Here is a 27,642-nt window from a genome sequence, read left to right on the forward strand (position 1 = left end):
CACAGCCCCTCCACAACCCAACACAGCCCCTCCCAACCCAAAACAGCCCCTCCACAACCCAACACAGCCCCTCCCAACCCAAAACAGCCCCTCCACAACCCAACACAGCCCCTCCACAACCCAACACAGTCCCTTCACAACCCAACCCCACTCCCAACCCAACACAGCCCCTCCACAAACCAACACAGCCCCTCCACAACCCAACACAGCCCCCCCACAACCCAACACAGCCCCTCCACAACCCACCACAGCCCCTCCCAACCCTAAACAGCCCCTCCACAACCCAACACAGCCCCTCCACAACCCAACCCCACTCCCAACCCAACACAGCCCCTCCACAAACCAACACAGCCCCTCCACAAACCAACACAGCCCCTCCACAAACCAACACAGCCCCTCCACAAACCAACACAGCCCCTCCCAACCCTAAACAGCCCCCCCACAACCCAACACAGCCCCTCCACAACCCAACCCCACTCCCAACCCAACACAGCCCCTCCACAAACCAACACAGCCCCTCCACAAACCAACACAGCCCCTCCACAACCCAACACAGCCCCTCCACAACCCAACACAGCCCCTCCCAACCCTAAACAGCCCCTCCACAACCCAACACAGCCCCTCCACAACCCAACCCCACTCCCAACCCAACACAGCCCAGTCCAAAACAGGCCCCCCTCTTGACTGGTGCCATCTCCAGCAATGTACCACAGCTAAGGGGCCGATCCATTAAAACCCTCTCCGTTTCCCTGTTAACATACTGCGTATGCTACATCTCTCTTTTCACTCCAACCCACCTCTCTCCTTCCTCATTCTTGTCTCTGTTTTTCCTCTTTCTTTCTTTCTTCCTCTCCCTGCTCTTCCAGTCACAGCGCTCTAAACAATAGATAAGGCGCGTGCGTGCGTGGCTGGCGTGGCGGGGAGCGTGTGCTAATCCGCCGCCGCTATCGTTGCCTCTGCAGGGGCTTATCTGCATTGTGGAGGAGTGCGAGGCAGACAGTCCCTATCGCACCAAGGCATTAATGTACTGCCGCTCCCCTGGCCGTGTCACGATGGAGCGATAAGGCTCTCGATGGCGTCCCGATCCGCACCTGATCCACGCCGCACCGCGCCTTTAAGGGCCCTACGGCGCAGCCCTTACTCTCACACTTCTTCCTTGTCCTCCTGACACTCTTTCTCTCTTTACCTGCGTGTTACCCCCTTTCTTTTCCGATTGTATTCTTGTGTTTAGTTGTGTGGTGCGGGGAAACTCCCTCCGGTGACCACAGAAGACAAAAAAGTCATTAACAGATGTCAACAAATGTTGTGAAACGGACAACCCCCAAAATCAGGCTCCGCACACAGACCCAGAGACAGCGATTCCCTCCAACTGGGAGGGGAGTCAGTCAGATGTACACAGCAGTGTTGAAGCATCCGTGTTAAATGCACTCCCTCCCTTTGGGAACCTTGGGATGTGTAATGGTCCTGGACACCATGGGACAGATGTACTCTCCCACCACTGGCCCGCCACCAGAAGAGCTTTATCCGCCATGTCTGGAATGCCATGACATGTCCCACAATTGATTCGAGTGATTTACTGCACACACACACATAACAACACACACACACACACACACACCCTAGCCATAGACTGTTCTCTCCGCCACCTCTTTAAAAGCGGTACCGGAGCGCCAAGTCTCGGTCCAAGAGGCTTCTAAGCAGCTTCTACCCCCAAGCCATAAGACTCCTGAACATCTAATCAAATGGATACCCAGATTATTATTATTATTATTGCCCCCCATCTTTTACGCCACTGCTACTCTCTGTTATTATTTATGCATAGTCCCTTTAATAACCCTACCTACACTAGGCTACCCTGGGGTGCCCAGTGAGCTAATTACTTGTTCTTTTGATTTCTTATTATTTGTAGATTTTTTTTAACTGCATTGTTGGTTAGGGGCCTGTAAGTCAGCATTTCACTGTAAGGTCTACTACACCTGCTGTATTCGGCTTATGTGACTAATAACATTTGATTTGATGTGCATTCTCTTTTCACATGTAGACACAAGATCACGTCACAGTGACACACACACACACACACACACACACACACACACACACACACACACACACACACACACACACACACACACACACACTTGTCTTGTTTCCAGAGAACTCCATGACTCTGTGTCTGTATCAGGCCTCAGGAATTCATAAACAGAGTGGGCCTTGTCAGGCCTGAGCGTAACATCCACTCCTCAGAAACAGGAAGTGTTGATGAATAGCCGTGTCGAGAAGCCGGGCCGGGCTACACACTGATCGCTCATGTGTCTGTCCTGACCTTTACGCGCCACACAGTACATACACCACATACACCACATACAGCACAGTAACAATGGGCACATGTCTCGCTAGGTCATAACGACATCCGGTAATACACGGGACTAACAACAGACGCCACATCAAGCCAGAACGCAGTGAGAATCACAGAGGCGTGGATCGAGACGTGCGCTTTGCTCGGCGGAGATAAGAGTGAAGTACTATCACAGGGATGTTTTTGTCCGTCTGGGTGGCACAACAAGGGGCTTTAATAGTAAAGGATGTCTCTGGAACTACGCGGCTAATTAGGACTAAAAATATCAAGGCGTCTCGTAGAAGCCGTTTTTTAAAGTTTTTTTTGAGGACGATCACATTAGCCGGCGAGTCGTAGACGGATAAGTACATTTATAGCACGGCGTCCAAGGCGTTTCAACGAGCCACAATGCTCTTACTGTTTTGGTTATGTGTTTTTGAAATGTTACACTGTCGTCTGGGTGGGTGCATTTGACTGGGGGCTAATCAACACCATCCGTCCACTTTCTCTCCCGACCTTCCACCCCTGTCAGTCAGTGGAGCGGGAGGGAGTTGATGCGACTATATTATACTTGACTCATTGGGCATAGCCTGGCAATAGCCTGGCGTCGTCAAACGCACACGGATGGCCATTCACTTTGACAGTTCACATGAAATGAAGACTCAGTAAAAAAAGAAAAAGTGAAACGTGTCGAGGTCATGTGATCACATCTTTTAAACAGTAATTGGCGCGACTGATTATCAAGCCAGAGTTGAAAAGATCTGTACAATAGTCCAGCTTATTATGGTCAATGAATCAATTCCTTTCGCGTTAACCATGTTTTATTGACTCTATCGCCCAGTGAGCTAATGAAAAGAGGTCTGCTCTTTGGTAAGAAGGTACTTTTCATGTGGCTATTACAGTGTCTTTCAATAGACACGTCTTGTGTGCTGCCTTCAGTTGGACGAATCAAAATGGTGGTTGTTTTTCCTGTCTGGGTCTGGTGACATTGTTGAATAGGTGGGATAGAGAGCGAGTGAGTGAGAGAGAGTGAGAGAGAGAGAGAGAGAGAGAGGGGGGGGAGAGAAAGAGAGAGAGAAAGAGAGAAGAGAGAGCGAGAGAGAGAGAGAGAGAGGAGAGAGAGAGAGAAGAGAGAGAGAGAGGGGGAGAAAGAGAGAAGAGAGAGAGAGGGGGGAGAGAAAGAGAGAGAGAAAGAGAGAAGAGAGAGAGAGAGAGAGAGAGAGAGAGAGAGAATGCGTGCGTTGCTTGTAGCCCGAGGCGTGCCTTTGGGCTAAAGTCTTTTGGAGACAAGGTAAAGCGGTAGAGGCTACGGGACGTTGCCATTCCCACACACTATTATGACTGGCCCCTTCTTTCACCAGCTGTGTGGAGAGAGCACTCAGCTCCACTGCGATATGCCTTGATTATCTTCTAGAACGGAAATTATTATGAGAACCGACGGGACGTCAAAACACAAGAGACACGTGCAGATCAACGAAGGGTTATGGGGGATATGAAACCTCTCTCTACAGTCACAACACACAGCCCCGGAGGGTCGTCGGCTATGGGAGTTGACACATGAATGTTGGACAACACACAGCCCCAGAGGGTCGTCGGCTATGGGAGTTGACACATGAACGTTGGACAACACACAGCCGCAGAGGGTCGTCGGCTATGGGAGTTGACACATGAACGTTGGGCAACACACAGCCCCAGAGGGTCGTGGGCTATGGGAGTTGACACATGAACGTTGGGCAACACTGTGGTAGAAAAATAACATTTAGAGAGCATGCCGGTTCAAGGAGAAGGAGCTGTGTTGTTCTCTGGCTCGTCCGACGGAACACGAGGGACTAGGAAGCGCTGGGGAAAAAACAGGGGATGGACAAAGAGAGAGAAAGAGAGGAAGGAGAGAGAACCCAAGGGAGAACTGGTGTAGTAGGCAACCTGAGCTCAGATCACCTAAAGCAGGGATCATCAACTAGATTCAACTGCGGACGGTCAGGGGTCCGGGAACATAATTACAAATCATTTGTAGACCGCAAATTGACCACAAGTGGCTCAGACTAAAACATAATCATTTCAAACCTGTCTTACATTTGTATATGATCACATCTCTCTATCATGTGTTGAAATACTTTTAAATTCACTTGGAGCTAATTTTCTGGTGTTTTTAGAGTATTTTATATCCCCCCAAAACATGATTTATTTGTTTATATATTTTTTTGCTCAGAAAACATGGTGGGCCAAATAAAATCACCTGCGGGCCAATTTTGGCCAGTTGGGGAACCCTGACCTAAAGTCGCTGGGCCCCTGAGTCTAGGAGGGCTCTGATACCTGGGTCAGACAAACAAACACACATAAAAACCAGCCAACACGTTATGTAAGTGGTTATACAAACACGCATGCTGAACACGCAATATCACGTTCTGTTCTCCCAGCACCTCTCCAAACTCCTGCCTGCCGTGAGCCTGTGGATCCACACACCTCCACAGATGTAGGGGCCAGGATACCATAAAGGCAGAGGCAGGCAGGCAGTTCCACTACAGGCCCCCTCTACTGGGCCCCAAGGGTCACTGCAGGGCCCTATCTCTACTGCACTGGTCTGCCTGTCTGTCTGTGGGTGGGTGGGTGGGTGTGTGTGTGTGGGGGGTTCTTACAAGTGTGCCACTTCTTTAATGTACCTTACAGTGCATATCATAGGCAAAATGGAGAGGGTGTGTTAACAGCATCAATTTGAAGAGCCCCACTTTAAACCCCACATTTGTAGCATTTACCGGTATCAGAGACAGTGTGTGTGCTTCAGCGAGGTTGTCCGCTTCTCTCGCTTTCTCTCTCTCTTTCTATCTCCCTCTTTCTTTCTCTCTCTCTCTCTTTCTATCTCCCTCGTTCTCTCTCTCTCTTTCTCTCACTCTCTTTCTCTCTCTCTCCCTCGTTCTTTCTCTCTCTCTTTCTCTCTCTCTTTCTTTCTCTCTTTCTCTTTCTCTCTCTCTCTCTTTCTCTCTCTCCCTCGTTCTTTCTCTCTCTCTTTCTTTCTCTCTCTCTCTCTCTCCCTCTTTCTTTCTTTCTCTCTTTCTCTCTCTCTTTCTCTCTCTCTCTCTCTTTCTTTCTCTCTCTCGCTTTCTCTCTCTCTCTTTCTCTCTCTTCCTCGTTCTCTCTCTCTCTCTTTCTCTCTCTCCCTCTTTCTTTCTTTCTTTCTCTCTTTCTATCTCCCTCGTTCATTCTCTCTCTCTCTCTCGCTCTCTCTCTCTCTTTCTCTCTCTCTCCCTCGTTCTTTCTCTCTCTCTCTTTCTCTCTTTCTCTCTCTCTCCCTCTTTCTTTCTCTCTCTCTCTCTCTTTCTCTCATCTGCCAGCCCTTTATTTCTCTCCACTTTCGAGCCAATCTTCTTTTAATGTAATTAGAACCTGTGACTGTCATCAGCACTCACTCACTCCTCTCATTCACCTGACACCCTCAGCACACAGGGGGACAAACATCTGCCTGGAGGTGACAGCATCCCCTCCCACATATGCCCCCCTAGGCACAACTATGACAACATAACCAACAAAAACGGGTCACAACTCCTGCAGCTCTGTCGCACGCTGGGTATGTACATAGTCAACGGTAGGCTTCGAGGGGACTCCTATGGTAGGTACACCTATAGCTCATCTCTTGGCAGTAGTACTGTAGACTACTTTATCACTGACCTCAACCCAGAATCTTTCAGAGCGTTCACAGTCAGTCCACTAACACCCCTATCAGACCACAGCAAAATCACAGTCTACTTAAACAGAGCAATACTCAATCATGAGGCATCAAAGCCAAAGGAACTGAGTAACATTAAGAAATGCTATAGATGGAAGGAATGCAGTTTGGAAACCTACCAAAAAACAATTAGGCAACAACAAATTCAATCCCTTTTAGACAATTTCCTGGGTAAAACGTTCCACTGTAATAGTGAAGGTGTAAACTTGGCAGTAGAAAATCTTAACAGTATATTTGACCTCTCAGCTTCCCTATCAAATCTAAAAATCTCAAATAGAAAACCGAAGAAAATTAACAATAATGACAAATGGTTTGATGAAGAATGCAAAAATCTAAGAAAGAAATTGAGAAACCTGTCCAACCAAAAACATAGAGACCCGGAAAACCTGAGTCTACGCCTTCACTATGGTGAATCACTAAAACAATACAGAAATACACTACGGAAAAAGAAGGAACAGCATGTCAGAAATCAGCTCAATGCAATTGAAGAATCCATAGACTCTAACCACTTCTGGGAAAATTGGAAAACACTAAACAAACAACAACACGAAGAATTATCTATCCAAAATGGAGATGTATGGGTAAACCACTTCTCCAATCTTTTTGGTTCTATAACAAAGAATAAAGAGCAAAAACATATACATGATCAAATACAGATCTTAGAATCAACTATTAAAGACTACCAGAACCCACTGGATTCTCCAATTACATTGAACGAGTTACAGGACAAAATAAAAACCCTCCAACCCAAAAAGGCCTGTGGTGTCGATGGTATCCTCAATGAAATGATCAAATATACAGACAACAAATTCCAATTGGCTATACTAAAACTCTTTAACATCATCCTTAGCTCTGGCATCTTCCCCAATATTTGGAACTAAGGACTGATCACCCCAATCCACAAAAGTGGAGACAAATTTGACCCCAATAACTACCGTGGAATATGTGTCAACAGTAACCTTGGGAATATCCTCTGCATTATTATTAACAGCAGACTCGTACATTTCCTCAATGAAAACAATGTACTGAGCAAATGTCAAATTGGCTTTTTACCAAATTACCGTACAACAGACCATGTATTCACCCTGCACACCCTAATTGACAACCAAACAAACCAAAACAAAGGCAAAGTCTTCTCATGCTTTGTTGATTTCAAAAAAGCCTTCGACTCAATCTGGCATGAGGGTCTGCTATACAAACTGATAGAAAGTGGTGTTGGGGGTAAAACATATGACATTATAAAATCCATGTACACAGACAACAAGTGTGCGGTTAAAATTGGCAAAAAACACACACATTTCTTCACACAGGGTCGTGGGGTTAGACAGGGATGCAGCTTAAGCCCCACCCTCTTCAACATATATATCAACAAATTGGCGCGGGCACTAGAAAAGTCTGCAGCACCCGGCCTCCCCCTGCTAGAATCCGAAGTCAAATGTCTGCTGTTTGCTGATGATCTGGTGCTTCTGTCACCAACCAAGGAGGGCCTACAGCAGCACCTCGATCTTATGCACAGATTCTGCCAGACCTGGGCCCTGACAGTAAATCTCAGTAAGACCAAAATAATGGTGTTCCAAAAAAGGTCCAGTCACCAGGACCACAAATACAACTTCCATCTACTGTTCCACTGTTGCCCTAGAGCACACAAAAAACTATACATACCTTGGCCTAAACATCAGCGCCACAGGTAACTTCCACAAAGCTGTGAACGATCTGAGAGACAAGGCAAGAAGGGCATTCTATGCCATCAAAAGAAACATACATTTCAACATACCAATTAGGATTTGGCTAAAAATACTTGAATCAGTCATAGAGCCCATTGCCCTTTATGGTTGTGAGGTCTGGGGTCCGCTCACCAACCAAGACTTCACAAAATGGGACAAACACCAAATTGAGACTCTGCACGCAGAATTCTGCAAAAATATCCTCCGTGTACAACGTAAAACACCAAATAATAATAATAATAATAATAATATATGCCATTTAGCAGACGCTTTTATCCAAAGCGACTTACAGTCATGTGTGCATACATTCTACGTATGGGTGGTCCCGGGAATCGAACCCACTAACCTGGCGTTACAAGCGCCATGCTCTAAATAATGCATGCAGAGCAGAATTAGGCCGATACCCACTAATTATCAAAATCCAGAAAAGAGCCATTAAATTCTACAACCACCTAAAAGGAAGCGATTCACAAACCTTCCATAACAAAGCCATCACCTACATAGAGATGAACCTGGAGAAGAGTCCCCTAAGCAAGCTGGTCCTGGGGCTCTGTTCACAAACACAAACACACCCTACAGAGCCCCAGGACAACAGCACAATTAGACCCAACCAAATCATGAGAAAACAAAAAGATAATTACTTAACACATTGGAAAGAATTAACAAAAAAACAGAGCAAACTAGAATGCTATTTGGCCCTACACAGAGAGTACACAGCGGCAGAATACCTGACCACTGTGACTGACCCAAAATTAAGGAAAGCTTTGACTATGTACAGACTCAGTGAGCATAGCCTTGCTATTGAGAAAGGCCGCCGTAGGCAGACATGGCTCTCAAGAGAAGACAGGCTATATGCTCACTGCCCACAAAATGAGGTGGAAACTGAGCTGCACTTCCTAACCTCCTGCCCAATGTATGACCATATTAGAGATACATATTTCCCCCAGATCACACAGATCCACAAAGAATTCGAAAACAAATCCAATTTTGAAAAACTCCCATATCTACTGGGTGAAATTCCACAGTGTGCCATCACAGCAGCAAGATTTGTGACCCGTTGCCACGAGAAAAGGGCAACCAGTGAAGAACAGACACCATTGTAAATACAACCCATATCTATGCTTATGTATTTTATCTTGTGTCCTTTAACTATTTGTACATTGTATATATATATATATATATATATATATATATATATATATATAATATGACATTTGTAATGTCTTTACTGTTTTGAAACTTCTGTATGTGTAATGTTTACTGTTCATTTTTGTTGTTTTTCACTTTATATATTCACTTTGTATGTTGACTACCTCACTTGCTTTGGCAATGTTAACACATGTTTCCCATGCCAATAAAGCCCTTGAATTGAATTGAGACAGAGAGAGACAGAGACAGAGAGAGACAGAGACAGAGACATAGAGAGACAGAGACAGAGAGAGACAGAGACAGAGACAGAGACAGAGAGAACCCCCCAGTCTCTTCTCCTTCCTATACTCCCTTCCTTTTCCCTGGCTTCTCTTTTTGTTTTATCCAGGCAACCCAGACCAAGTGCTAGCAAGGGTCATGTCTTTATAATTATCTCTCCTGCCTTTTGATTAATTATTCCGTCTGACAATAGCGTGTTTATAATGCTTTTCACCTGCCCTGGCTGATTGACAGCGTCTCTGTCTGATTCAAAGCAAACAGCTGCTGCCATGATTGCCTAGCAACCAGGAGGTGATGGATGAGTCTCAAAGATGGATGGCCACAATAAATCATGTCTCCTGCTATAAAACTGGAAAAAGAAAGAGAGGAAGGGGGAGAAAAATAGCACAAAACAAAACAGCCTCTCTCTCTCTCTCCTAGTGTGGAGGGCAGGGTTGAAGCCCTCTCCTCTGCCTGACCCTGTCTCGTTCCTTCGCTCCTCTCCTCTCCTCTCAGGAGTCCAGTTCTTCACGGCAGGAAGAAGACCAGAGGAAAATAAATGGCATAGAGGGTGATTAGGCTTTGCGAAAAATGTTGATGTGTGATGAGGTAACCTCTCAAGAGAGAGACCAGCTATCACTAGCTATCTCTCCTGTGGTCTGACTTTGGCCTGGGGCTGCGCTTGTTGACATGGGGAGGGGCTTGTTGGCATGTGGGGAGGGGCTTGTTGATATGCAGGCAGACAGTAAGAAAACCCAGCTGGAACAATGATGGCTGACTACAAACCTAAGATTACTTTTATTGAATCCAACACTAGGCAAGATTATAATTCACCCTGAAATGGCATTGTGCTTAACAGCTATTACAACAACATTGTACAGTACCTGCATTGTACACACCTTGGTTGATAGGGGGACAAACACCTGTCCTCCGCTTGCACTTAAATAGTCCGGTCTAAGGAATGAAAACATTTTACCATATCCGAAAAATATTCAAAATAAACCATTACAAGTGCTCAAAATGTAGTCTATCCACATTATTGTGAGTTTGAGGCTAACTAGCACAGTCAGCCGTATTTCTTCCTTATGGGCCACAGCTGTTCGGCCCTCACAGCCCCGACGATGGCCACCTCATCTCACTAGTCTGGCGAAATAAAAACCAAACACCTCCTGTAAAACAAGACAAATACACAGGAAGGAAGCTAACTAGAAAGAAAGAGCTGTTTACGAAACACGGGTTTACCCAGGGCGAGGAGCGAAGGCCACGTCCAACATTAGCTGTTTCTTTTCTTCTCTTCTCCACCTGACCGCCAGTGGTTTTATTTTGACCCTTTTATTTTGACCCTTTCGGGCAAAAGTAGGCAGTGAGGCGCATTAGGAGTGTGCTGCTCCTCTGGTATCTGGTAACAAACAAGGATCTGGCTGACCCATCCATCACTGAGCCCATGTCCTGGGTCTAGCACTCAGTCCCCTCTTCGCCAAAGCTCAGGTTACAGCTTTACACGGCCAGTCTAAATAATATTCAAAATGATGAATGACACAGCCAGCCTCATATCCATCATCAATCTCTTTTTTTTTAAGGAGCATCCATCTTCAGTAACGCTCCTTTGAATCATGGGAAAGCGAGAGAGCTCAGATTCACTGGCGTAACCCCCGAGAGAGCGAGAGAGGGCTGAATGGCAAGGAGCCGGGGCCTTGAGTGATACCTGTCAACCACGCGGCCCGGGGACCGGGACAAAGAAGCACTGGGACATGTATGGGGGCAGGGACTCAGAGAAGAGCAAAGACACACATAGATGCACACACACACACACACACACACACACACACACACACACACACACACACACACACACACACACACACACACACACACACACACACACACACACACACACACACACACACACACACACACACACACACACACACACACATATGCAGATACATTATGATAGACTACACATGCAGAATCCATATACACACACACACCCATATTTACAGGAAACACATGGACACACACATATACAAACACACGCATTAAACACATGAAATACTAACTTCATTCCGAACAAGTCCCCTACCAAACTAAGTGCATTATTTTTAAACACATACTGTATGTCTACAAACACACACTATCTTCTTCCCACCTCGAGCACAACACAAAGTCCCCCTCCCATCTCACACATAGGGGTTAGGGAATGTAAGAGGCGAGTCGGAGCACTACTGGAATTATAGTGCTGTTCCCCTTCACTCCCAACCTCTCTCTCCACACCCACAGCCCCCCCCATCCCACTTTCGGCTTTACATTCCCCCTCCCCTCCTCTCTCCCTCCTCCGCCCCCTCAGAGGCGTGGACGCCCAGGCTCCTCTCTAAGGGAGGAAGACAGCCCCTCACACAGGGCTCTGGCAAGGGCCCATTTGATAAATGACACACGTCATTCTGTCAGGAGAGAAGGGTGGGTCCATGATGTATGACCATGCCGACGAGGGGAGGAAATCAACTGTTTGGCATGGAGCAGCTACTCTCTCTCCACCACAGCTCTGTTCCAGATCTCCTAAAAGACCCGTCCGGCTAGCCTTGTGTGTGTGTGTGTGTGTGTGTGTGTGTGTGTGTGTGTGTGTGTGTGTGTGTGTGTGTGTGTGTGTGTGTGTGTGTGTGTGTGTGTGTGTGTGTGTGTGTGTGTGTGTGTGTGTGTGTGTGTGTGTGTGTGTGTACGGACAGAGAACAGGCTGCCCTTCTTTCCCTTTGACTCTTCCCCCCCAAACTCTCCCTTTCTCTGTCTCTCTTTCTTTCGCTCTCTCTGTCTGCCCTTCTCGCCGTTCCTTCTCCCTGTGTGTCCCCCCACCAGAGCTACAACCAGGAGTCCCCCCACCAGAGCTACAAACAGGAAGAGTGTAGGGACGGAAGGAATAAAAAAAACAGAAAATAAAGAGGACTAGAAAAAAAGCTAGCTCAGTAGCAAGAGGGCAGTTATATCAATCAAAGTCAACTTCGGCAACAACAATACTACCATTTCAAATAAAATAGCTATCTCAGACAAACGACCGTAACATGGGGATGGAAACCGGATCGGCCAAACTGTTCTTCTCATAAGAGAAAGGATCTACTTTTTCCCCCCCCTACTCCTCTATCTCACGCTCACCTCTTTTCTTTGTCGACACACAAGCGAGGGCCCTGACATCTGCAGAGTTCATTTAAAGAGAAGGAAAAAAATGTGTCAGAGGAGTGTGACGCCCCCCTCCTCGTACACCCCCCTTGCTCGGTTTCATTAGCTCACTGGCAGGGTGGCACTTCTCAAGCTCATTACAGGGGAAGGATTTATGGAGCAGAACCCAATGGCGAAGAAAAGGCATCTGTCAATAATTGCAGGGAGCAGCACTCACATCTCGAGAAGCTTTGAAATCTCATTAGGTATGCAGTTATCAGGCATAAAGATCAAAACCATGACTCAACTCCGACAGAATCCTACCAAGAAACATTAATTAGCAACAGGCCTGCAGTATAAAATAAAACAGACTTCCTCCCTCTCTCTCTCTCTCTCTCTCTCTCTCCCTCTCCTTCTCGCACCTGCCTGCCTTTGCCAAGGAGAGAAAAACCCGACCCCCTTCCTGTTACTTAAATGCACACACACACGTAGGTGTATAAGCAGAAACACACACGTGTAAACACGCAAATCACTGCCCGTTTCAGACCACCCCCTGCCTTTCCTGACCCCCCCATTACAAAAAATTAAGCTGAGGATCATTTCCAGCATCTGAGACTGATCAGAACATGAAACAGGAGGAGGGAGGGAGGGAGGGAGGGAGGGAGGGAGGGAGGGAGGGAGGGAGGGAGGGAGGGAGGGGTGTTTGAGGCCGTCTCTTGGCTTCGGAGGAGAGAAGAGGAAGAGGCTGTCATGCCTGAGAAGGATGTCCTGATTACGTGGGCCTCTACGGCTCCCCTGCCTTTCATCACCGACACCATCAAAAACAGCCTCCGTGTCACCCGCCTGACTGATGGCTGCCAGTCTCGCCTGGCCCCTGTCAGAGCCCCACCGGGAAGGGGGACAACCAACCAAAGCTACGCCCACCACAAAGACAACCAAAGTTCCTCCATCCCCACCGCCCACACCCATCGGCTGGCTCACCCCAACTGAGGGAAAAAAGAAACCCAGACCTGGAGTCTGGCCCAAACGACACTCAGAACCCCCCTCCCCTCCATCTCGTCCTCCCCGGCCCCCTACCTCTCCTCTCTGTGCACCCCCGTCCCTCCTCGACATGACAACAACACAGGCAGGGATTACTCCACACGCCCATATTTCACTGCATAGGGCTGCTGGGAGATTTAATCCCCCGTGTAGCTGCCAGGCTCCTGAAGACTGGCCCGACACACACATCACACAAAGAGCCATAGTATCGCTGAGAGGAGAGAAAAGTAGGGTGGGTGGGGGAAGAGAGGAGAGGACAACCCAGACATACAGAGAGAATTTCAGCCGGATGATACACTAGTCTGCCTTGGGAAAGTTCAGCCAGACAAATTTTGGAGACGTGTTTTATACTGTACTGAGGAGGAGCATAAAATATATCTGTTTCTCCGCAGAGGAAGTGCAAAGATCCCACAAACTCTCTCAATTTCCTGTTTCCTCAAAAATGTGCCTAGAAGAGAAGCCGATTCCCTTGGTGCTCTGGTACAGGCCCGATAGCGAATCAGGCTTCACAGTGGGAGTTTTGTAGAGCAGTGGCTGAGCTCTGCCCAATCACTCCACTAGAATAATGACAATATCTCCTGCACATTGAAATAGCAGCGCTTAGGAGTTGACATGATTCCCTAATCATTGGGGAAAGAGAGAAACTGATCATCGTTGATTAATCAAATATGAACACCCATATCAGAGAGAGGGAGGGAGAGAGGGAGAGAGAGGGAGGGAGGGAGGGAGAGAGCTAAGAGGAGGAGGAGCTAAGTAGCCACTCATCTCCTGACCAAACGTCCTTTTACCAGTGGTTGGATATTGTCGTTGAATTCAGCAAACATCCTTTTTGCCATTATACAAACTGTTGCATTTGATGGTTTATGATGGTTTATCTGTCCAGTCTTGTGATCTTACAACTGGGTTGACTAATGTCTTGCACTGGTGCACAATTTGCTGAGGTGTTCATTTCAGCAGGCGATAAAACATAAAAGGTAAGAGCAGAAGTGTACATAAATAAATCTTCAACCTTACGAAAACATAAAAAAGCTTCTACCTTTCCACAACGAACGTTCCGGCATTTACTACCTAGTAATAACACATCCAAAACAGTAAATGTGTCACTGTGCATGTTCATTAGAATATAAATAACGATCCCGGAAGAAATGGGGACGGCCTGTTCCTGAACACCGTTGTGTGTCTATTGTGGGAACAGTATTGTTTGGACAAGGAGCCAGACACAGTAAACAATTAAAAAATACACATTTTTAGGTCTTGATAGCTTGCGTGTAAATGGAACTGTTTTGTGTGTGTTCCACCTTTGTGTACAATAACTGTGTGTGTCTGAGTGTGTTGCATCGCCTACCCCCCTTGCTCTCTCACTAACCCTGCTGCAGTCGCTGTTCCGTCGCTCTCTCCCCCTCGCAGAAAAACCTTTGGTGAGAGGAGCCGGGAGGAGAGGGGCTATGAACAGAATGAGAGAAAGACGCAGCCCTGTGAGTCAATTTAAGAAATAACTGCTGATGCGCCAGCTATTGACTGTTTCGGTGCGCTCGTGATAACGCTCAAGGCGAAACTGTGGGCAAAATGACAGCGTCAACCGCCTGCAATAAACTGCCGCCCACGAGACCAAGGGAGCTCTAATTGACAGCTGTCAAGCTAACGGGAGCCATGACGGAAGATTCTGGGGAGGAAAAGAAATCTGTTTATCAACCGTACATCCTCGAGCAGGGAACTTTCCCTCCCTCCCTCTTTCTCCCTCTTTCTCTGTGCCCACGTTATTCAGCCCCCCCCCTCACCCATTCTCCCTTCATTTCTCTTTCTCCACCCTCTCCGCTCTTAACTCTGTTCATTGTCGCTCACTTGTGGCTGTGAAAAAGGCAGAGGACGGCCATAACTAATCATAGTGTCAGCTGGCTGCCTGGGAGAGCCTCACTTTAGGGAGAGCAATGCAATGCAAGGGAAGGGAAGGCTGAGGAAAGGCCCGTAATCCTGAGAAGAAGGCCCAGGAGTAGACACCTCACCCCGGAGGGGGCACCAGGGCTTCTGGGGACTACTGATCACGGGGGCCCGGGATAGACAGACAAAGACTCACGTGGACAGACAGATAGTCCTAGGCCACTCGTTTATTCTCCACATTTGGTTGTGTGATCTGTCCACATGCTATTTCTACTTCACTTTATTTTGGATTAGGCTACTTTGTTCAATGTTTTTTTTTTGGCACTCAGCTTCAGACATACACAGCCATGTTGCCATTCCCCAGGCGTGTCACGCACCCCAAAAATCTGAGGGGGCACAAAGCAAGTGAGGGGATGGTCCAGAGGGGGGAGAGTACCCTCGCCCTTAAGTAGGAGCCTATCTCCTGTTTCTGTAACGTGAGGCAACTTGATGTACAGGTCTATCGCGGGGCCTTAGCCCCAATCGGTCTCCTTAATGCTGAGTGCCAAGCAGAAACATGTCAGGCCCCATTTCTGCAGTATTTGGTATGACTCGGCCTGGGAGCGAACTCGCAACCTTCTAATCTCAGGGCGGACACCTCTAACCGCAAGGACACTGAGTCGGTGCATCATTGGAGAATCTTGCATGTTTCAAACACCTGAAACAGCCTTTTCCTGCACTCCAGACCCATTATCATTATGCTTAATTCTATGTAAAAATAAAAAATTAAAAAAAATCTTGAGCTGTCTGTATTCTCCCTACCGGCGGTTATTTATTTATTTTTTATCTCTGCATCTCTACTAAAAGCTGGGTAAGAGATCAAAAGGAAAGTGAGTCCCATTCAGTAGATTTAGTAATTGCTTGGTTTTCTAAAGTCTGCCAACCTTGCCAGAAGGCAAGCGAATATAGTTAGACCAGCTAGCTACTCTAACTTGATTGACTGCCTGAAACGGCTTCTTGATAGCTAGTTATGAGGTTGGGAGATTGGGGACCTATCTGGTTAGCTAAAACCAGCTTCATAAAATGTATAAGTGGCTAGTAGTATTACAGAGAGAAAGAGAAAAAAAAAAACACATTTTGTTTTACAGGACCAGTCTGAGGGGGCACGTGCCCCCTATGGGCATGACGCCTCTGTCCACCACAACCAAAAACATTTGGAAAATATGCACGGATAAATCCACTTGATTTTTAAATATAATGTAGTTCTTAATAATTACATTTCTAATTAACTGAGGGTGGGGGTGGACTGTGGAAGGTGATGTTTATGAAATCATTTTCTTTCCGTCTCAATAATTCATAGAATTATCATGACCAGCTTTTTAACTAGGATAATTAGCCCAATTAAGATGGCATGTTTCATTCAATTGAATTCGCAGAGACTTTGTAGGGGTAAAGCGTCGTACTAGCAAGGCCCCAACAAGCCGTTGCTCCCGACCTGTGAACTACAGCGAATTAACCAACTGCACCAGCGACAAAGTGAATCAAGTAACATTACACTATTTTTTAGCAATAAACAGAGACAATACATAATTGCAACAACATGCAAGCGGTGTGTGTGTGTGTGCGTGTGTGTGTGTGTGTGTGTGTGTGTGTGTGTGTGTGTGTGTGTGTGTGTGTGTGTGTGTGTGCGTGCGTGCGTGCGTGCGTGCGTGCGTGCGTGCGTGTGTGTGTGTGTGTGTGTGTGCGTGTGTGTGTCCATCCGTGCATGTGTGTGTAGTAACCCATGTGTCTATGGGCCACCGTATGTGGTTGTGTATCCAGAATGACTGCAACGTTAACACACATCAAGCGTGATTAATCACTCTCGCTCATCCACAATCAATCAACCACACACCCCAAAAAAATCACAGAAATCAGCTGCTTTTCATCACTGCAATCCATCTCCCGTCAAGCAGAACTAGATCTGTCGTGGTCTTAGTATTTGTATAAATCACGTTTAAGCCCCTTTGAACACAACGCTGATAATAGGCGTTTGGAAAATCGACTCGTGTGAAAAAAGCATCTCTACCTTTGACTATGTAATGATGTACGTGATGATGAGCAACGTCAACAATATCAATGTCGACTAGACTAATTTTACGAGGCTTCTTCACATATATTTCCCAGACAGCGGCCTGGCCCTAAAGCAATACTATTCTCTATGACAGTGTAGCAAAACAGCTACAACGTCAGCACAATGTTTTCCGAGTGTTTCGGGCAAAGAGGAACTACAGTTACTTCTCAGTAAGAGTAACATGGCATAACACAACTAGAGAAGGAGAAAAAAAAAAGTCCTACGTTTTGGACGTTCCCACTTTCCTCCCCAAAACAATGATATGTTTGGTCTTGCAAGGCTTTGAAGCAGACAAACAAACAAGATAAAACGGTGTTCACAGCATTGTCCTAAACAGAGGAAGGTACTGTGGGAAAGGTGTTGTGGCTAGACAGAGAGAGTGGTGTGTGTGTGTGTGTGTGTGTGTGTGTGTGTGTGTGTGTGTGTGTGTGTGTGTGTGTGTGTGTGTGTGTGTGTGTGTGTGTGTGTGTGTGTGTGCGCGTGTGGGGGAGGGGGGCCTGGCTGCCACAAGCCCCTCTTTCCCAGACAGACTTTTTGAGAGGCTAGTTTTTGTTGTTGTTTTTAGGCTCCAGACCATTAAAAAACAGCCTAATTCCAAGCCAACGTGATTACCCAGGTACCCTGGCCCATTTGTCACCTGCAGCAGAAAATTGAGTTAGTGCACAACTAAAGGCATGGAGGACTGTGTAATATCAACTTGATTACATCAAACTAGCTGCAAACCTAATTGGGCTGGATGACAGTGTGCGGAGCTTGTCATCTCCAATCATTAGGGCTGTCAGGAATCCATCAGCTTTACAGCTAATTAGGTGAACACTAATGAAGCTGGCAAAACAACTTTTCTTTTTTTACGGCTGAGCAGCCCTTCCAGACTGGTGGGCTGAAAAAACGAAAAGAGCGAGAGGAGAGAAAGAGAGAGGGAAGCAAAGAGAAGGAGAGAGGGAGAGAGAGATTTTCTCATGAAACGCTCAAGGTTGTCGGGGACTGGATTTCCCAAAGTTCCTAATCAAGGCCCATTATCTGCCATTTTTTGCTCTTTCCATCACTACAGCGCAATCAATTTGTCACCACTCTTTGTGTGCCACGGAGCAGTCGTCAACCTTATAACTTGCAGCTGCGAGGGCTGCTGGGAAAGTAAGAGGGGCGAAGGTTGGGAGGGGTTATACAGACCCTGTAAAAAATGACAGGAAGTTGCCTCGTCACAACAACAAACAAAAAAAACATCCCTCTGCTCTCGTGTCTGTCCTCGTCCGCTCATCAAAATAATAAATGCCTTATTTTTCTCTCTCACTCTCTCGCCTGGGATAAGAAGGCTTTCAGTCATCTCCCAGCCCCCCTCGGCCCCCACCCCCAGAGTGTCCATTAGGCAAAAGCGTTTTGATAAAGTAAAGCTCAGGCCCGACGTATGGAGAAACAAAATGAGAGCAGTCACTCTGCCAACTTCTGATTGACCATTAGAGCCATTGATGAATGTGGCTGTCAGAAGGGAGACAATTAAATCAAATATGAAACAAAGTCGCTTTGACGGGTCGTTCTGATGGAGCAAACCAGTCTTCCGTCTCCCGATTAGGCTAATAGTTACATTTTTCATAGAAGCACTGTGTGTACGTGCAATATACAATTGTTTGTGTGTGTGTGTGTGTGTGTGTGTGTGTGTGTGTGTGTGTGTGTGTGTGTGTGTGTGTGTGTGTGTGTGTGTGTGTGTGTGTGTGTGTGTGTGTGTGTGTGTGTGTGTGTGTGTGTGTGTAGTAAAGCGAGCGTTTACTATAATAATTGCATAATATTGAATTTGTATAGTATAGTTTTTAAGTGAATTTGACCTAGGTGCTTGTTATAGTTTTGTTATAGGCTAAAAGTTGAGGTAGTATAGATTAAATTACATGTAGGCTATGTTTCAGAAAACTTAACTACACTTTAAAGCATATAGGTAAATGTCAAATCAAAATCAAATCCAACTTTATTTGCCACATGTAGCCTATATTTTGATGGTAATGAAGCAAATCTCTCACAAATAAGAATAACCCCTATTGAATCTTAAAACAGGTAGCCCGTATACGTCAACACATTGCTGCTTCAGACGATACGTCCGAAAGCGGACATTAAAACACAGAAGTTCCAGCCGTATAGCAACAGTATGAGAACAGAAGTCTGATTCGAATCATGTTGGGGGTTTTTCAACAGAATGGTAGCTAAGTAACTACCACGTTGTTGCTTAGCCTCATTATTTATATAGAGTATAATATATGAGGTGTTCTATGAACTAAGTAAGATTTAATTAAAGCATATTTTGAAGAGTCACGTGGATTGTTCTATATTCTCTACTTCTAAAAGAGAGAGAGAAAAAATGTGGCCTTTGGCTCTGACAACGTGAAAAAGTACAAAAGAAGCAATTAAAGATGTTTTAAATCGCTAATTGTCAGACCAGACATGACGTCACGCGAACGTTGACGTGACGTTGCTATTTGAAGTGATTTATTTGTGTTTATCGGGAAAGAATAGATCAAAGACAAGCCAGATGACGGGCAATCAATCACACATGAAATAAAAGATGGCAATTGTCCATTAAAGCCTCTTCCAGTCCACGTCTCCCCTGCGAAATCATCTTTAAGTATTTCCCAGAAAGGAGAAATCAGCAAAGGGAAACTAGGCGAAAGTTTACATTTTATGATCAAATGTTTTAGCACAAAGCCCCAAACGAGCATCAAAGGAAATCATGACAGTCAGCTGACAAGAGCCCCCTTTTCCCTACGCTTCTTTATAGATCTCTGATTCATGGGGTCAATATCTACACCCTACGGGGGGAGGAAGGGAGAGTAGGCTAAAATAGGGCAAAAGGGAGAGAGACCAATCAAAGCTGAGGTTGTCTTTGACCAGTCGGATAGAGCTACGGCCTGTAAACCTTCCATGTCTTTCGAGAACTGTTGTTAGCAGATCGTTCATCGAGTGGAATCATTGTTGCCCCAGAAGTTCGACAAAATGATCAACTTAGAGCATTTAAACAAGGTTGCCAATAACTAGGCTATGTAGCCTAATGGGCTATGTAAGTGTGCTGATAATCCAGATTACTATTAAAATAGTAGGTGGCTAGTATCAAACGTGGTCTTCGTGGTTGTAAAAAAAAAAAAAAAAAAAAAAAAAAAAAGCACATCCCCTTCAAAGGGAAAGTACCAAAAAAAACTTATAGCTAGTAGCCTAACCATCCCTCTTTGAGTGAATGGGTATTTGCCATTTACTCCCACTGTAGGCTATGCTACAATGTAGCTACACGCACATGATTCAGTACTATACATGGTAGGGCTAGTGAAAGCAATGGAAATAGCTCAGCAGTCGTAGTGAAAACAGGGGTGATAACATGCAAATCATAGAACCGTACCTGCCGCACGCCGGGGCGCTTGCTGTTTCCTCCGCGGCATGCTTATTTCGGGGTTCTGAAGAGTTCTCCTCTAGCCCCAGAGATACCTAGCTCGTCCGCTCTTCTTTGATAGCGGCGCTTCCTTACACGGTACCCGGGACGCTTTCAGAAGGCTGACATAGATCGGCAGTTTTCAAACAAAAATGCAGACATTGAAGAACGGGTAGATCTGAAGATGAAGAAGAACAAGCGTTTTTTTCTTCCTCTCCTGTTCGACTTGGATATCACAGTGTGTGGAGACGGAGAGTACAGTGACGGGGGGGAGATTCTTCAGCCTCAATGTGATTCTCACTCCGCGTTGGAGGCTGCAACAGGCAAGCTTAAAGGAAAACGAAATGAACGCGTCACTCAAAGTCTGCAAACAGGGGCGAACATCAAGCACTGTCACATTTGTGCCGTGCACATCCAATGGCTAGCTAGCTCTTGTCATATAAGCATCACATGTCTGCTGTCCCTCACCGCAGCCCCATAACGGTGTCTGACGCGGACTATACAGTCTATACAGCATAAAAAGTCAGCTTTGCTATTTGAAAGAAATCATTCGTGAGCATTTTCAAAAGTCATCCACGCATGCTGGAGATCAAATGCTGACACAATAGCATAACTGTAAGGAGGAGAGCACCGTTCCACTCTTTGGCTACACATGGAAACAAAACATGTTCTACTTCCCTAGGCTATTGGACTATCTTAATGTTGACTAGGTGTTAACGGAATGGTATACTTACTCAATCCGTCGATTAACTGCGTTATCCATGAGGATTTCGATATCCAGTCATCACACGCAATTTAAAAACCAGCAAGGCAGAATCTCAGCGTCGCTGTAGCCATCGTATGAAAATCCCAGTCTTTCCAAGTCCCCTTAAAAGCATCAACAAATATATATATTGTTTTTAAGATAGCGGGGTAAAGGCAAAGGTTGTAAGAAGAGATGGACGGACTTGTCGCCCACACGCTGGCTCGCTCCGTTATTTTGTCCAAGCGCGTTCAAAATCCACGGAGAGCAGTTCGAATCGATGAGATACGTGCTTGATTGGGTATCCCTTGTTGTAATAATGTACATCAGAAGGAGGGGATGGACTCGTGCTGTGCCTCAGCTGCTCTGAGAGCATGGATCAGCAGCTATTGCCAAACACTTTCTTGGCTGCTAATAGCACTTTTTCCTCTTCTTTGTGTGGCTGATAGTAGGTATTTAAAACAGCAACAGCGAATCAGTCGAGTCTTCCTCACTGCAAGATGCCTTCTTCTGCTCATGTGGGGCATGCACAAAATCCGTATCATGCGCTCTTCTTGTTTTTGTTTGATACAGAATGGAAAGAATAGTAGGTTCGTTTTTTTTTTTACGGTGAGGTCAAAATGATGCACACATCCCCATCCTCCAGATTTGGGACCATCACAGACACTATCAGCTTTTTCTTTCAAATGTTTCCCCTCACAGTAAAGAAAAAAACTTACAGAGAATTTTCTGTATTATTTAGGGGGAAAGTGGAAAAATTATCCCTCTTTTTCAGATCATCTTCAAGATAGAATACAATTGGTCCGCTGTCTGCTGGAAAGGTTATGACTGTGGGTGCAAATGATTTTCTCGCTAACCAGAACACGGTAAGTTGTCAAAGGATGTTTTCTTCTGCCAGATGTGTGTGTCCGTGTCTTTGCCGTGTCGTGGTTTCCCAGTCTCACGCTAGTCAATAGTCAGACATATCTGACCGCAGAGGGGATCAATCCCTTGTTAGTGGCAGAGGAGTCGCTCGATGGGAACACGATCTCCTCTCCGTTCGCCAGGCTTGTTGAGGGATGAGAAAGAACAGTCTTTCACTGATTCCGGATGTTTTAGCCTAATCTCGCTGCGTATGCCACTACACCACTGCATACCGTTAGATCCGCCCAAGCATCTGTCCGTCTAACCATTGGCGCATCCATCAGTGTCACACGCTCTGCATACTCGCAACGACAATACCCCTCTCAGTAGACACAGCAGCCTCCGCACAGCGCCTCTACATTTCTGACACATTAGCTTTGGTCAACAACCTGGCGATTTTCAGTGGTCTAATGGTCGTTATTCTCCTTTCCTAACACAAGAAATCAAAAGGAAATCAAGGCAGATTTGATGCAATTGGTAGCTTTTCAATAGCATTGCATTGAGACAGTGGGCTATGTAAAGCTGTGCGCCTCTCTGCCTCTAGTCGTCTGAAGCCTACTGTCAACTCTGGAAAGCCACTGCTACCTGAAAGAATCACAATGTTTTTTGAATGCAAACTATGGAAACCATATACACATTTTGTTTCAGATGGACTAAAAACATAGTATCCGAAGTTGTATTTGGTTGGTGCGTAAAGGCGCGTAAAAGTGCTTTTTGGGAACGCACAAAAAGGCGAAATGCAATAGAACCCTTTACTTGAGATAGGCTGACTGATATCTCCTAATGGTGCTGAGGACTAAATGAGTTGTGGAAGACAACTGGAAAGGATTGTCTGCACATATTTACAGAATACAATAGGCATATTATGTAATTTTCTACAGATAATTATTCAACATGTTTCCAAGACAATGTTGAAGAACGCGAGCTTTTTCGTTCTTTCTTTTTTAACTTAGGGTGATAATTAAACTAAATGCAGGTGGTTGCATACAATTTTACAGCAGTGCATAATGCATAGCAATTCGATAACTTGAGAGTTCTCTGGGCGTAACTTTACTTTCAGTTCAGTATTAGGCTACATTTCTAATCTACTCTTAATCATTCGCTCGCTCAATTGAAAAGTGTGCCAATGGCATAAGCAAAGGCTACAATACATGAGACAAATTTAAATGTTTTTTTAGGGATCGTGAAGTAAAATGTAAAGATGTCAATTACGCCCGTTGTGTGTGTGTGTGTGTGTGTGTGTGTGTGTGTGTGTGTGTGTGTGTGTGTGTGTGTGTGTGTGTGTGTGTGTGTGTGTGTGTGTGTGTGTGTGTGTGTGTGTGTGTGTGTGTGTGTGTGTGTGTGTGTGTGTGTGTGTGTGTGTGTGTGTGTGTGTGTGTGTGTGGCTGCGAGTTTCTACGAGAGAGTGACCAGTACAACATTTCAACTTCAAGATTATCGTTACGAAAACGCTATTTAAAAAAAAAAAATAATAGCATTTAGCTTGAACATGTTTCTGCTCATTCTTTGTATACAATGCCAGATAGATATTCGACATGTCCCTCATTCTGTTGGCAGGTATGTGATTCAGGCAATTCTGTTTACAGGTTAGGCTAAACATGCATGTCATTACACAATCATTTTTCCGCTCAAACAAAAGTTGAAGCGTGTGGCCATAAGGTTAGAGTTAGAATCCATGTTTAGCAGTGTGGCACATTTAGGCCTATATTGAGCTTTTCAGAGATAAGGTTATCTACAGCTATTCTCTTCAACTTACGATCAGATATGGATTCCTTGAAAAGTTGGAATTATAATGACATTTAATGATTATTTAAACGTAACTTTATAAATATTCAAGTTAACCAGAAGTATAGAAGAAATAGGCCAAAAAGTGATTGTTGTTACTGATGTTTGTTCTGTTGTTAGGACTTTGTAACATTTTTTTGTTAAAAAACATTTTTTTTAAATTATTACTATTATTAATAATAACAATAACGATGTAGATTCATCAAATAAAAAACATGAACATATATTTCTTAATTACCCTTTATTTTAAAACTAAGCCTGCGAGCCTTGCTTAGTAGTCTTCTGTGGGACTTCCCTTATCCATAATAATGCAATAAGTGCACTCATTCTCTCGACAATCATCTTACAGTAAATTACCCTTTGGTACATGTGTCTGTCTCTCTCTCTCTGTGTGTCTGTGTGTGTGTGTGTGTGTGTGTGTGTGTGTGTGTGTGTGTGTGTGTGTGTGTGTGTGTGTGTGTGTGTGTGTGTGTGTGTGTGTGTGTGTGTGTGTGTGTGTGTGTGTGTGTGTGTGTGTGTGTGTGTGTGTGTGTTTGTGTATGTGGGACAGAAGTCAGAAATGGAAAGAGTGAGAGAGGGAGAGAGATGGGGAAAGGGCACATCATTTAAGCGTCTCGCACTTTCTTTGCTCGTTCCCATGTATCTTAATCGGCACCTGTGTTTGTAACTGAGACAATGATTCGAGTGACCATGGTTATTGTGGAGGAAAATGCATTTATATTTCCGTTCAGACACTGTTTTCTACTGTGCAATTATCAAGGTAACGTGTACTTGTATGCACATGCACAACAATAATGGGTCAGTTCGTTAAGTCAACTGTTGATAACTGCCAGGCTATGGAGGATTCAAATGAAGATGGTTTTATGCTCGCACATTCTTGTTCATAATAGGCTACAGAAGGAAAGAAATCGGACAGCTAAAATTATTTTTATTTTTTTAACGCCCACGCATGTCACAGACAGCACGTTTTTTGCAGGCCTTGCCTAGTAACACACTTTATAGACAAAAAAACAAGCATACAAAACTGTCTGTTTCGTTTGGTATTTGTTTAATTGAAGTTGGTCAATTTCCATATACGTCATATGCTAAGTTAAAAGTGTGATACTTTTATTGGTATATATTTGTGATATTTATTTGATAACTTTCAACTCCATTTTGTCACTCAGAGCTAGGAGCAACTTCCCTCATAACGCCCCCGTCACTCAAACACCTAGTTTGGATCTTTCTAACTATCGTTAGACCTCCCTTTTCCTTTAGGGAGAATAAGACAGGGCCTTAACAAAAATTGCAGAATCAAAATAGTGTTAGAGAAGAATCAGAACCCCACCTGGACTTTTTATATGATTTAGGGAAGTGTAGCCTATCGCATGTTGCCTCTAATGTCAAGTTTTGTTTGATAAGTATAAATCCTTTAGTCATTTTTATTTGGTAAAATCATAATTTTATTTGGTTAAATCTGGTACTATTGTAATTTTTTACTCTTATAGTGTTGCCTAAAAGTGGTGCTATTTTATTCCATAACAATCAAACTTTATTTTTTTCGTTTCAGTCAACTCGACTATAATTTGATGGATTAGGACTTCCGTGGTGTTTAGGAATAGACTATCCCCCAAAGTATTATTTTTGTTTAAAAAACACTGAAATGATCTTACATGTTCATGTGTTTATGCACTTTTTAAAATAATCAATCAAGCAAGCAAAACGTTAATGTATTTGTGAAACCCTTTTTACATCAGCAGATGTAACAAAGTGCTCATACAGAACCCAGCCTAAAATCCAAAGAGCAAGCAATGCAACTACATTTGTCAAATAGCATATTGTTAATTCATTTTTCATTCCAAACGTTGCACTACATTTGGTAAATATATCTACCTCACATTGGCTATTGGGACTGTCAGTAGGACTACAATATGTCCGTCGACCAAACTAACTTATTTGACCAATGTTTCCTATAAGGTCAGGACAACGTTCCCAAAATATACCCGTATGATTATTTACTACATTCACCGCACCAACCGTGTTGTAGGACCACTCGAGTTTACGCAGCCGAGCAAGTGGCAAGTAATTAGCTGGAGCGGTATTTGGAGCATCCGCTTTGATGCACACAGAGCGAGGTGGACCATCACTTTCACAAACTCACCAGAGGCTTACATAAAGCCATTATAACCTGCGGTTTGAGATAACATCTTTTACGAATAAAGGTTAATAATTGCCGCTACTGTGAACAATAGCACCCTGGGGAATATTTGCAATAGACTCCCGTGGTGGCGACGCAGTCAGCTGCGACGCACCAGGGTCGGCTAGGTCATAAGATAGCAGCGCTGCGGGACCCATGGAGGCGCGCATCACACAGTTGCCAAACCTGCTCTCTGTCCTGGGGTCGAGGATGGGCTTGCAACAGCCATGTGTATACTTGTCTTCCTCCTAAAAATGGATATTTGGGAAAACTGGAGAACTAGAGTATGAATGGATAAGAATGGGGTTTGTAAATAGTGCTCGGAGCCCGTGCACCATCAAGAATTGTATGGTGATCACATTGGCGAGGAGAGTGCGCTCACCTGATCCATTCAGCTTCACCGCACACTTGTTCCTAGTAGACTGTATAAAATGCGCAAGGAAGGGATTGGCTATAGTCTAGAATGAGAGGGGAAGTATTTGGTAGCTATAAAGGAAACAAGAGGCTTCTAGCAAATGAAATTATAATGTGTGGAAAGAGGATTTAAGCCTATTGGTTTTTCTGAGATCAGTAGTATAACTATGTGTATTTGTATGTATTTATTAAGTACTAGCTCCCCCGTCACAATGCATACAGGCTGCATACTCCTCAGGCGAAGTGAACGTTATCAGACTCATGAACCTACCTTTTTTTTCTTTAGAAGAATATAAGATGAATGTCAGCAACACTTTTCCATATTCAGAGGTAAAATATGAAATAAAATATGTTTTTTTTTGTCACAATTTATTCCAAAAATTGCATTTTCACATAGCAGCTATTAGCATAATAGGCCAACTCCAATTTAAGGCAGAGTTATCATCGAAAGCAACTCAGAAAATGTTATTCTTCCTCCCTCTTCCATAGCTGGGTGTGCTGTGCGAGTTTGCAGGGCTGAGAGGGCAAGTGCTGACCAGTCCTCTTTCTGTGTCTGTTACTAGGTCACCAAGCCTCCCCCTCCAACCCTCCCGGCCGCTAGCCACCAGGGAGAGGGTAATTTAAGCCCTCCTTGATGTACCCTATTCATCACTGTCCCAGAGACCCGCTTCAAAATTAAAGTCTGATCTACAAAGTTAAACCAAAATGAGATAAAAATTGGCAGAGGTCAAAGAGGGTTGGACGAGTCAGAATACAAGGTGGTGTTTTGCTGTGCTTGATTTATGTTTTTGAGGGGAATGGTGAGAAATGAATACATTAACCCATTGGATCAGATAGGCCTGTGTCACAGCCAGACCTGGCACTGGTGTTGTTT

General features: G+C 44.9%; 1 protein-coding gene and 1 long non-coding RNA gene across 3 annotated transcripts in view; one reads left to right on the forward strand and one right to left on the reverse strand.

Annotated features, from left to right (window-relative positions):
• LOC118373118 (teashirt homolog 3-like) overlaps positions 1–23,318 on the reverse strand; it is a 49,007-nt gene extending 25,689 nt beyond the window's left edge. Inside the window, exon 1 of one of the 2 annotated variants that reach the window (XM_052480385.1) lies at positions 21,483–23,318. Coding sequence is in view for 1 of the 2 variants with exons in the window: in XM_035759185.2 (XP_035615078.2) it covers positions 20,719–20,758 (40 nt within the window). In the remaining variant the exon portion in view is untranslated. Of the gene's footprint in view, positions 1–20,718; positions 21,015–21,482 lie in introns of those variants that run through there. The other variant, XM_035759185.2, reaches the window with a different exon arrangement.
• Positions 22,215–27,642, forward strand: part of LOC127912019 (uncharacterized) — a 66,895-nt gene continuing 61,467 nt past the window's right edge. The window contains exon 1 of the long non-coding RNA XR_008080127.1: positions 22,215–22,356. This is a non-coding gene — a long non-coding RNA (uncharacterized LOC127912019). The remainder of the gene's footprint in view (positions 22,357–27,642) is intronic.

Source organism: Oncorhynchus keta, chromosome 2 (genome assembly GCF_023373465.1).
Source record: "Oncorhynchus keta strain PuntledgeMale-10-30-2019 chromosome 2, Oket_V2, whole genome shotgun sequence".
Lineage (NCBI taxonomy): Eukaryota > Metazoa > Chordata > Actinopteri > Salmoniformes > Salmonidae > Oncorhynchus > Oncorhynchus keta.